This window comes from Macaca mulatta, chromosome 16, assembly GCF_049350105.2.
Source record: "Macaca mulatta isolate MMU2019108-1 chromosome 16, T2T-MMU8v2.0, whole genome shotgun sequence".
In the NCBI taxonomy this organism is placed as follows: domain Eukaryota; kingdom Metazoa; phylum Chordata; class Mammalia; order Primates; family Cercopithecidae; genus Macaca; species Macaca mulatta.
Window position 1 is genome coordinate 39,609,383 of NC_133421.1, and position 12,013 is coordinate 39,621,395.

Consider the following 12,013-nt stretch of genomic DNA (forward strand, 5'->3'; position numbering starts at 1 on the left):
GAACCTCCCGCCTTGACCTCTCAAATTGCTGAGATTATACGTGTCAGTCACCACATCCGGCCTAAATTTCTTATGTGCCATGGTACTGCAAAACGTCATACTTAGGGGCAGCTGGATGGAAGGTGTAGGAGGCCACTGTAGTGCCTTTTCAATATTTCTGTATCTCTAAAATAATTTCAACAGAAAACATTTATTTTAAAACAGGAAGGGGGTTAATCGTCTATGAGTTGAAAATACAAAGGCAGGCACATGGTGTCATCAGAATTCAGAAAGCTGGTCACACGGCTGGGGGTGCTGGGAGGGGCTGGGCATGGTTGGCTTTGTGATCTGGGGGCTGGTGTGTTCCATCTGTGAAGGTCTTTCGAGCTGCACACTTTCTTAATCAATTTTCATAAGTTTAACAAAAAATAAAGCGAAGAGGCAAAGCTTGCTTGGGTTGTTAAGCCTCGGGAAATTATCCAGCCATGAGCCCTGGCCCAGATGCTTCTAGAAGCCTGGAGGGAACTAAGAACTTTCAAAGTAGAGGTGGCACAGGCAAGGCCCTGAGGTGGGAGCGCACTGCTGCTCGTGCATAGCTGTTAAGGAGCTGTCCTGGTTGGAATCAGTGCTGGGTGCAGGGCAGGGCTGGAAGTCCATGTCCACATTGTGGCTCAGTGCAGTGAAAGCCAATCTCACCCCCTCCGCAGGGTGTTCCACCTGCCAGCAGGTGGCCAGCTGGTCTTCCTGGGATACGGTGCCATTGTAGAAATTGGGTGCAAGTCTCTTGTCCGCAGATGGGGTGCCCTGTTGCAGTGGGATGTCTCCGGATCTCCCTCAGTCCTGATGGCCTTGGCAGGGCTTGGTGTCAGGGTCCCCATGGGCTTCCCAGGCTAGCCCTGTCCCATAGTCCCGGGGCTGTCCAGGACACATTCAGAAGGAACACGGACCAAGCAGCTCTGTTCGAAATCATAATGGGGGAACCAAGGGCCCCCTACATCCAGGTCCGTCGGGAGCCGGGGCATCGAGTTCCACTCCAGGAATCTCCAGGAACCCTGAGGTCTTCTCTGAGCCTGGGCTGGGCTGGGCACACCCTGAGTGCCCACAGGGTAGGTGTCTTCCCGGACAGCCCCACCAGGACAGGATGTGGAAGAACGAGGTGCCCATGGTGGGGAAACTAGCCAAATGGGCCGCTGGAACCGGGCTGGTGGGCCTGGAGGGGCCTGCCTGTCCCCATTGCAGAGGGTCATCCTGCCATGTGAAGCCGGCACAGGCCTGGGTGTTGAGGACACTTGCTCGGGTTTGGCTGAAAGGAAAACAGACGTGGTCAGCGTCTCTAATGAGCCCATGCAGGCCTTTCCTGGCTGGGCCCCACCTGCCCGGGTCTCTGGAGTCCTCGGGGTCTCTGTGTGGCCCCCGGGGCCTGACACTGAGGACACGCCTGTAGTCTGCTGATCCCAGAGGGAGGGGTGTGTGCCACCTGGCGTGGGGAAGCTGTTAGGGCAAGACAGGTGGCTCCTGGCACTGCCCCCAGGGTTCGGACTGGCTGGGGGATTCCTACCACACACGCTCGTCCCAGGGCTCTTGCGCCAGGGATACAACCCCTAGTGAGAACTCAGGTGGGAGGGGATTTGGATGTCACCCAGCCCCTTGCCACCTCTCATGGGGATCCATCTACGCAGTGGGTGATTGGGCCTTGACATGGGTCATCCTCTGCCCTCCTGGGCTGTCCAGTCCATGCCAGGACTGACCATTCCCACATCTGGCTGAAATCTTGGCTCTGGGCCCGGGGTCCTGCCTGTGCCCTCTCCCTGAATGCTCTGGGGTCAGGAACACCCGATTCCCTTGTCTCCCTGGCTCAAGGCTGGTTGTCCTGGCAACCTTGGAGGAGCGTGCAGCAATGAGGGGCCTCTGTTGCTCTCTGAGGCTGTGGGTGCTTGCAGGGAGGGGCGGGGTTTCCCACAAATGGGTCTGGCTCATCTAGTGCCCTAGAGGGCCCTGTGAGGGGGAGACAGAGACACTGCGGAAAGTGGGAGGGGGCTTGTTGGAGGGTCATGCCCACATCCTCCTCCTGCATGCACAACACATCCAGTACACACGCACTGAGCACCTGCCCTGAGGACCGGTGGGCCTCCTGTATTTTCTTAGAGTCCAGGAGGAAAAAAAGCTGAAGAGGAAGGCCCAGGTACTAGGGTTTCGGGTCTCGGGCACTCCCCCACTATTGACTGCCCCAGAGGGTGATATGGGAGGGGACATGGCACTGGAGCCCACCTGGGGGTGGCAGGTCTCCTTGCTTCCTCGTTAGTTTCTTCGTAGAGGCCCTAAGATGCTTGAGCACAGAGTCATCATCCAACTCCCAGGTGTGGAAGAACAGGTTCCGAAACCGTGCCCACAGGCCAGACCTGGATGTCTTCATGAGGCGCTCTAGGGACAGGGTGGACATCAGGCCAGGAGGGTTCCCTGGGAGGGGGCACAGCTGATACCCCGTGGCCACTTCAGTCTCCCACTGGGCTGTGCAGGATCCTTTTTGGCCACCCCAGGGGCCCAGATGTGCACAAGAGACTGTGGCTGGAGGGCAACTTGGGTAAGGAAGTGCTCACGACACTCCTGACTTCCATCTGGGTCATGTGGAGGATGGGCTCGGTGTCTCAGTCCCCTGCCCAGCCCACCTGGCCAGACCTCCCTCCGGACCAGAACAGAGGATCATGAGGACAGTGTGAGGAAGCTGGACTCCAGGCAGTCTGGGTCTGACCCCAGGGCTTCCCAGGCGCCACTGGGCACATGTACACTTACTCCGCTGAACTTTAAAGGCAATGCTTGTCATCGGCATCAACACTTGTTCTCCTTCCAGCAAATACACATCCCACAGGCGCAGGATGAGCCCAAGAGAGATCTGTGGGGACAGCAGGTGTGGGAGAACCTGGCCCTTCCAGGCTGGGGCTGGTGGCTCGAGCTGGGTCCATTGGGGCTTCAGTCCCCAGAGTCAGTGACCTTCCCCATGAGGGTCACCTGAGCCCTCCAGGACGCTGGGTCAGACAAGGTCTTGCAGCTCCTCATGGGGGACATTCATTTGAGGGGGAATGTGGCTCCTGGAGAGAGGGGCTTGCCCAGGGCATGAGGCTTCCCTCAGCTCTCTCAAGTCGGGTCCTGGCCCTGTCTGCCCATGAGACTGGGCCTGAGCCCCAGCCTTTGCCCTGGGATGACCCCTCTTGGGCAGAGGGTTTTGTTTGCGTGTCCTGTGGGGACCCCCTTGTGGGCAGAGCCTCCTGTGGGCTGTGGGTGAGCCAGACCCCCAGGCTGGGGAAGCAGGGCACTGCAGGGCAAGGAGGGTCCCTGAGCCAGGGTCTCCCTGTGCCTTCTTACCCCATCATTCAATATCTGGAGAAGCCAGCCTAAGGAGGAATCCTGCGCGCAAAGACCTTCCTTGTCCTGATGGGAGGAACAGAGGTGCTCAGGGCCCCCTGGGCTGCCCTAAAAACCTCCCTCTTCCAGGGCCTCTGAAGACCCTTCCCCTAGTGCAGAACACTGGGCGGTGTCCAGGGCTCCCCACAACACCGGCCCCTTCCCACACTCCCCGTGGACACACTGCCCTTTGCCCTGCTCTGCGGGAGCTGGGCCCCCATCCCTGTGCCTCTGTCTCCTCCAGGGCAGGAAAGGAAACCAACTCCCAGCCCATGGAGAACCCGACGTCCCAGGTCAGGCCCTGGTTGGACTCAGCCAGTCACCAGCCCCACGAGGGGCTCCAGGCCCCGTTCCTTCAGCCCCACGAGAGGGAGGGCCTCTGGGGAAGAACCGAGGGGACCATAAACTCACCAGATGCCACATGGTCTTGGGTTGTGACGTGGGGACCACATGCTCCTGATGGTCTTGGAGTCCCTGGACTGTTCCGCCATTTGAACTGTGGAATCCTGAGAAGCCCCCAGCCCGTCATGAAATCAGAGCCTTCCCCCAAGATGTGGAGCCATCAGCTGGAAGAGCTGGGCAGCTGCAGAGGCCCCAAAACCGCAAGGCCTCCCACCCTCCCATCTGATGACCTCACCATGCAGCCTTTGCCCTGGGGAGGTGGGGCAGGAACATCCCCTGGAGCCTGGCTGGAGGTTCCCCTGGACGCCTCCTGGACCAGGGTGCAAAAAGGGCAAGCCTGACTTTGAGGCCACAAAAAGGTGGCCAGAACAGGGTGGGTGCTGGGCTTCCTGGTCATCTCCTGGAAGTGAAGTCGGGCCAGGGGACACAGGATGGGGAGATGCTGCCACCTGGGCTTGGTCGGCCCATTTGTGGGCACCAAGGGCAACTGGAGCCCGGGTAGCTGGAGGGCAGGAGGACTCTCAGAGAGGAGACAGTCAGCTGCACAGAGAGCCGGAGGGCGTGGCTGCAGGACACAGAGGGTGGCCACGGGGAGGATGAGATGCCCTCCGCTGATGGGGATGAAAGGCGTCTGACTTGGGCTTTGGGGGTCAGCCGCGAACTCCCGTGGGACCCTCAGCAGAGACATCCTAAAGGCTCCCAACAAGCTGGCAACACCAGGAAGGTGCCTTGGCTGAAAGCTGACATCATGTGGCCAGGGTGGCTGCCCCCGCGACTCACTGCATGAAGTCTTGGGGGCAGCTGTCCACCTACCCTGCAGAGAGTGCCTCTCCCTGGCCAGCAGCTGCACCAGTGCCCAGAATGCATCCTCCTCAGGCAGATACAGGAGGAACAAGGCCGCGATGTGGCTCAGGTCCCTGCAGTAGCCCACCTCCTGCAAGAGCCAGAGTCACCGTGAAAGGACATCACCTGGGAGGACTGAGGTCACCTGGGAGGACTCATGTCATTGGAGAGGGCAGAGGTGACTGGGGAGGCTTCCTCTGAAGAAGAGGCTTCCTCAGGATGCAAATTCATTTCATGACAAGAGCCAAGTCCATCAGGCACTTCAGCACCTTGTCCAAAATGTCTCCTGATGGCACCGTCCTGCGTGTGACTCCGCCAAGCTCCTGGGCTTTGGGGCAGCCCCAGGAGGAGGGCATCATTTCTTGTGCTGAGAAGTGGTGGTCAGACCCAGGTGACACCAGGAGTCCAGGCCCTGACTCCTTTGTGTCTCAGCTACACCCCTTGAGACCACCTCCTTGCTTGCAGGTTTATGCCAGCAGTGAGCTGGAGTCCTACCTCCTATATCCTGGTGGGTCACAAATACTAACTTTAAAAGAAGCAGCGACACCCCCACCAGACACCCACTCCTGTGAACAGGGAAATACTGCCCGGGAACGTCACTGCCGGGAATACTCACCGGGTTATACTCCGAATATGCCAGGAGGATGTAGAATAGTTCCCGCTGCCTAGGAAACAGAGAAAGGAGGCTTTTGTTTGTTTTGTGCAGATGCCGTTGGTTTCACTTTGTCCACAAAGCCTAACAACAAACCCCATTTCAGGTTCAGATGATTCACCAGATAAGCAGTGAGCTCTTCAGGTCCTTTGAGGAAATGTTTCAGTAAAATCCACATCTGTGACATGCAGATAGCCCAGTTGTACAGTGACTTGCCTGATCCTTTTCACTCTGAATGATTTTCTTTATTTTTTTTCAGTTTGCACACACGTCAGTTCAGTCTTTGGATGTACAGTTCCTCCACGGTTCTAAACCAATGGGCAGAGTCTCCCGGCCACCACTTCAGCCCCTCCTAAAGTGACTCCTTCATCTTCCAAGTCTCCAGGGTGGCCCCTATGCACCCAGCCTCTCCCCGATCTGTCAGCACCTAGCCACCCAGACTGCTTCTCAGTCCCTATGGTTTGGCCTTTTCCAGAATGGTCCAGGAATGGGAATCCTATGTGGTAGCTTATTGTGTCTGGCTCCTTTCCCTCAGCAAAATGCATGTAGGATCCACCCACGTTCATCCGGCCATCACTGGCTCGTTCCCTTTTCTCACTGGGTCTTCCGTTTGGTGGGAGGACCAGCCTTGCTCTCCCCATTCCCGTGTTGAAGGCCATCCCCTACGTCTCCGTGTATGAGTGATAATGAATTAGGTAGTGAACATCTTATGTGGATGTCAGTTTTCAAATCAGTGGGTTCAATATCTGAGACACTTTGGGGACACGTGGTTGAAGTGCATTGAGCTTTGTGAGCCACTGCCCAACTGGCTGCCAAAGTGGCTGTGCCATATCATGTTCCCAGCAGACAAGGATGACAGTTTCCAGGACCCCTAATTGCCCCAGCATTTGGTGATGTCAGTGTTACCTCGGGAGGCTCTAGGGCCCTCTGTCCTGCCACCCTCCCGTGAGTCCTACCGTGGGTCCCCGTGGGTCCGGGAGAGCACCTTTCACCATTGTGCATGATTTTGTTTGCTGCCTTCTGTCTCCTCAGGATCCTCCTGGGTTCTGGCCCCACGTGTTCCAGTCTGGCCCAGGGCTTGGAACCAGGGAGGCGCTTATTTCATGGTGCCAGCTGCTCCCTGGGCCAGGAGACCTCTTGGCAGCTCTGTCTTCCCTCCTGGGTGACCCTGGCTTCTGCTCCGGGGAAGCCCCCATCCCTTTCGTTCACTCCATGTGTGCTGAGATCCTGTGGCTCCCATAGGCTTACTTGGTTCCGTAGCGATCCCTTAAGAAGATGTGAGTCCTTAGTGTCCCCCTCACGTCCAGGTCGATCTGGTGGATGTGTTCAGATGACCTCTTGCCCTTCTCCTTCATGACCTGTAGGGCAGGGCCAAGAGGAGGAAGCAGCCTCAGAACAGATGGAAGACTCCCTGCCCCAAATGGCAGTCGGCCCACAGTCAGCACTCCGGGAAGGAAGGAAAGCAGGAAGGTTTCTTTGTGCACAAAGCTACTTTTTGGCTTGTTACTGAAGTCGGGGAGGGTCACCGGAGCCGAGTTTGTCTGTGGTGACTACGTCACCGTCCGTGCCCAGGATGTGCATCTGACCATCCCACCCACCCTCAGGCTGGGCTTGATGCTCCCTCCAGCTGGAGACCTGGGCTCCCGACACAGCATGTCCTGTTTGTTGTGCTCTGCCTGAGCGTACCTTGTATGTTCTGGGGTTTTTCGACTTGACTTCCTGTATGTTCAGCAGGACTGACCACACTTGGCCCCGGATGTTCATGGGAATGCCCTTATATACTCGATCTGTCAGCTGTGGGCAGAAAACAACCTGGTGTCACAGGCCACGGGGCGACCCCAGTGAGGACCAGAGCCTGAGGATTCTGGAAATGGTTGGTTTTGACGCCGTGATTCCTCATTAGAGGTGACATAAAGCTGGGACAGGGTCTCCCTTCCCAGGATTGAAAAAGTGCATGGACACTCAGAGTTGGGACTCTGATCTGAACATTCTCCTTCCTTTGGGTCACCAGGGCATCCCTAGCCTTGAGCTCCGGGTGGTCCCAGCGCTAGATTCAGATTCCCTCCCAGCAAGGTGACGCTTCCATAAATAGGCAGGAAATCTGGCGACCAGGCCTGCAGTCCTCTGGGTGAGGACAGTGTGCCACCCGCCCTCTGAGAGCCTGACGGTGCCAGGTCACAGCCATGGGTGCCTGTCCCCTGTCTCTGCAAAAAGTGGTTCCGGGGGCCTCTCCCTCCAATTACCTTTTCACTGTTCTTATATGTCTCCCATTGTCGCAGCATTTCCATCCACTTGCTCTTTCGTGTTATCTCCCGCCGCATTTGCTGTCAAATGAGAAATGTCAAATGAGAAATGTTGGCATTAGGGGAGCTGCCAGGCTTCCCAGAGCCGCCCATGAATGCTGGGTCTTGGGCTCTGGAGCCCTGGTGGACCCAGCTGGAGGGAACCAGGGAAGGGCAGACCCTAAGGGCTGAGAGCCTTTGAGCAAATGAGCGCCCGTGGGCTGGCTTTGGGACCCCGGGAGGTGCCATCCTCAGGCCACAGACACACCAGTCTTAGGTCAGGTCCCAGCCTCTGGGTGGGGTCCTGGCCACCCCCAGGCCACAACTATGGTTCTCATTTTGGAATGTTATCAAACTGTCCAAGTTACCGCAACTTGGGGTCAGATCCAGCAGGGAGTGCTGCCCCTCCCAGTGATAGCATGTTTCCCTCACCGGCCATCACCCCGGCCAGCTGCCTCCTCTGCCTCACCGACCACTCGCCCAGTCCCCAATCCCCTGAACCAGCCCCTCCATGCATCAGGTTCTTACCTTCACCTCCCGAGCAGTGGCAGGAGGCAGCTCTGTCTCACTGTAAGGCAACCCAGGCAGAACTGAGGACCTGCACAGGGCCTGGAGCTGCCCCAGACTGGGAGCCAACCCCCAGAAAGGACAGGCTCTGTCCCTATCCAGCTCAGGGCTCAGCCCAGGAGAAGACACAGGGAAGGGAGGACAAGGGCCTTCCTGTGGGGCTGACTCCCAAGAGGGGCAGGAGCTGGGAGAAGAAGGAGCGCGGGTCCAGTCTGCACGGGGTTACTGGGGCCCCTGGCGTGGGGGGCGGTCAGGCTGCACAATGGGGCTGCCTGTCCTGGACTCGAGGTGGTGCTTTCTGCTGGAGCTGAGAAAGGTCAGGCCTAAGATGGGATGGGGGCCGCCCAGGGTGGGCGACAGGGCCCTCACAGGAGTCCCTCAGGGAGTGACTGCATCACCCCACCAGGGTCAAGGGAGCCTGCCCTGAGAGCTGCCCGGTGTACTCCTGGTGCACCAGGGGCCCATCCCACTTGACAGCCCCAAGGCCCTTGCAAGTTCTGACCTCCCAGCATCCACCTGCCTCTCCCTGCACCTGACCCACACACCCTGCGTTTCAGAAGTGGCACCGCTCATCAGCTCCCTCCCACCCTACCTCCCCCGGGATCCTCTGTCTCTCCATCCTATGATCCCTAAGGGATGGACTCCTGGCTGGGCTCCTCTTACCTGGCCCCAGCTCCCTTCCCAGCACCAGACCCAGGGTCTGTAGCCACAAGCCCTGCTGCCTCCCTGGCCTTAACATGAGATGCCCAGAACGGGGCCCTGCCCGTCTTCTCCCCCATTCCCCTAGGGCCACAGCCCCCACTGTCTCCATGCCTTTCCATCTTCCCGATGGGGACAGTGAGGGCTGTAGCTCTAGGGAAATGAGGGAGGACAGGGGCAGGTGGGCCCTCAGAGACCTGCTGGACAACAGCCCTGAGGCTAGGCCAGGCGTCCCCTCACCCTGTGGCCACAACACATGGATCTCACTGGGGTTGTCTCCAAGTAGACATGGCCAGACCCTCAGGCTGCCCCGCTCCTCTTGTGCTAACTTGTGAACAGAACTGCTGAGAGTCCAGGGGCCTGACCTAACCCAGTCTCCATTCCCACCCGCTCCCTAGATGGGCCCCGCACCTCTGGCCTAACAGCAACCTCGGGCTGGACCTGCAGGGGAGTCAGGGAGGAGTTCTGACCCTGGAAAGGAGGTTGACCTGACGTGGTGAGACAGTCCTGCCTCAGAAAGGCCTTTCTGAAAGCAAACCCATCCCTGAGCTGAGACAGGTGCTTCAGGGGTGAGGGGAGCACAGAGGACTCACTGCAGAATCCCGAAGCGATCAGTGCTGCTGTAGATTCCAACAGGCTCAGGCCCCATGTCCTCGGGCAGCCCAGCTCGGTATCCCTGTAACCCAGAGGGAGGCTTGGTGAGGGGTCCAAGATAAAGAGTGCAAGGGCCTGGAGGTAGTGGCCACCCGTGCCCACCCTGTGCTCCTAGGGAGCCCAGGACCCTTTGACCAGGGTGCACTGGAAGAGGCCTCCCTCCAAGGAGCAGACCGACCTGTACCTTCTCATAGTTCATAATGATGTTATCTCGTTCCTGTGTCCGCAAACTATCTGCATCCTCTGCGATTTCCATCCTGTGAGCCAAAAATCATCTAAAAGTTACATTGTACCCGAGAGCTTCAGAGAAAACCTGAACCGCTCCCACCGGGCTCCCAGATGCTGGCTGGCTGCGTAACCCCCATTCCACCACCGTCCCCAGGTAAAAAGGGGCCAGACTCAGTGGCCCACACCTGCATGAGTCTCTGGAGTCTCAAGCCCCAAGCAGGGGTGGGCATCATCCCAAGGACTTGAGGACAGTGCGACCTGGACAGAGAGTCCAGTTGTCCCCAATTGCCATGAAATGGGGACACACCTGCCCCAGCAGGTTGAATGGTGTCCACCTGCCAAGGGTGAAGGGCCGATGGTGGGCTATTCCAGGGATGTGGAGGCAGACTGGGGTCAGCGATCAGAGGTCTCTGTACAATCGGCCTCCTGAGATGCTCAGGGACCACAGAGATGCCCAGTTTTCTACAGGAATCAAGATTTCTCCTGACTGCTCTGTTCTTCTCCGCTCATCACTTTGGCTCCCGTGGCCCTTCAGTCTGAACAGAGAAGCCACTTTAGGAATAATGCCAGTTGAGCAGGAGGGTGTTCGGTTTGGGGTATGAAAATGATCTATTGTGCTAGTGGAAACCCTCACTTGGGGAGGGACTGTGGACTCCACCATTCTGAGCTGTCCCTACAGGAGGGGGCTTCATTTTCCTGGGTTACTGAGGAAGGACCGTGAGTCCTTGATCCTGGAGAACACCTAGATGGACAGTTCCTCCTGGGAACACTCGGGGCAAAAGGAGGGTGAGGCCTGGAGAGGACCAGACAGAGCAAGAAATACTTGGAGAGGACGCCAGTGCCTGGACCCCTTTGAACAGAAGGGAAGATGGTCTCCCCCGAGCCAGCCCTCCAGGGCTCCTTCATTTTCCACAGCTGCCCAAGGGCAGAAGGCTCCCCCGGACAAGGGACCTTGTGTGTTCAGTGGGGCCCACAGCCACCATCAGGACCCAACTTAGAGCACAGAGGTGTTCTGAGGACCCTCCTATCCACCACACCTACAGTGGATCCATCCCAGTGACTCTGCCAGGACCAGGCTCTGCCCCGTCGGGATGGGAAAACTGGGAAGACTTGGGATCTAGGGCAGGGAGGTCACAGGGTTCAGGCCTGAATTCCAGCACAGTACACAGCAAGGGTGAGAGCAAAACCCAGGTTCATGTCTGGATTCCCTGACAGTTACCGCCTCTCTGACCCCAGACGTCTCACCTGTCAAATGGGTACACTAGGGAACGGCACTCACTCTATGAAGCCACCATGAGGACGAAAGAGCCAATCGTCTACACTGGCAGTGTAGAACGGGCACCCGGGGAGTGCTCAGGGATGACCCTCCTCGGTAGCTGCCCAGAGGCCAACACCGCCCACAGCATAGCCACTGTCCCCACGTCAGCCTGGAGGGAAGACAGCAGGTCACACTCACCTGATTCTGATGAATCGGCTGACCTGCGTTATGCCTCTCAGGTAGAAAACCTTTGAGTCCACAAAACTGGTCCCAGATACCACTGTGCGTGTGTAGCTGATACCACTGTGCGTGGGTAACTGCCGTAGAACACAGAGGCAGGCCTGAGAGCGGATTGGTGCTAAGCACCAGTGACATTCTGAGGTCATGGCACGCATCACAGTGGGGCCTTGCCCGGGTCAGCAGGGCCCAGAGACGGGGTCCTTCGCTGCCTGAGGCGGCCACATGCCTGCCTGCAATGTGTTTGTGTGCATGCGTGCACACCTGTACATGGGTAAACACATCTGTGCACGTGTGTGTGCCTTCTCTGGCCAGGCCTGGCTTCCCCATTCATGTGTGCACCCAGTTCCTCATCACTGTCACCCCCGAGGCCCAGGACCAGTATCAGAGCATCCACGGGTGTTCCCTAACCTCAGCCCTCCTCGCCCAGGGTTGTCTGGGATACACATAAGGGTGGAGGGAAGTGACCACTACTGTTGAATCTCAGAATACAAATGCTACTACTATTACCTAACGGTCTTTTGCGTGTCTCTAATGGTATCTCTTTTTAAGTTTCTGATATTTTAACTGAGTATTTCTCTCCATGACCCTTGAATGTTCTAGCTAGAGGATCCTGTGGGGAAAGTGCCAAGCACACAGTAGGGCCTCACTCTATTCTAGACATGTTATCTAAAATCTGGTTCATCTGTCCTTCCTGCCAGGGCCTAGGGGATGCCAAATTCCAGGGTCCAGAAAGAGCTTGGGATAAAATGAAGCTTCAAGGGGTGGACTTTGACCTGGGCTGAGTCTGCCTGTGCCATTCAAACGGAGTCT

The 12,013-nt window shown here is 57.6% G+C and overlaps 1 protein-coding gene across 3 annotated transcripts; it reads right to left on the reverse strand.

Moving 5' to 3' along the window:
• Positions 1 to 213: 213 nt before the first annotated feature.
• Positions 214 to 9,733, reverse strand: LOC106996523 (TBC1 domain family member 3B-like). Of its 3 annotated transcripts, none has more exons than XM_028842901.2 (14): positions 9,662 to 9,733; positions 9,417 to 9,499; positions 8,086 to 8,125; positions 7,519 to 7,599; positions 6,962 to 7,069; positions 6,524 to 6,633; positions 5,240 to 5,288; positions 4,594 to 4,714; positions 3,790 to 3,884; positions 3,340 to 3,405; positions 2,770 to 2,869; positions 2,248 to 2,400; positions 920 to 1,282; positions 214 to 734 (listed from the first exon to the last, which is right to left on the reverse strand). In XM_028842901.2, exons 1-14 carry the CDS (start codon positions 9,731 to 9,733, stop codon positions 505 to 507), a joined length of 1,671 nt encoding a protein of 556 aa, XP_028698734.2. In that variant the 3' UTR covers positions 214 to 504. The 3 variants fall into 3 exon arrangements, with proteins under 3 accessions (XP_028698734.2, XP_077828735.1, XP_077828737.1); XM_077972609.1 differs by having other exon boundaries at positions 8,086 to 8,308; XM_077972611.1 differs by lacking the exon at positions 3,340 to 3,405.
• Between the last annotated feature and the right edge of the window lie 2,280 nt (positions 9,734 to 12,013).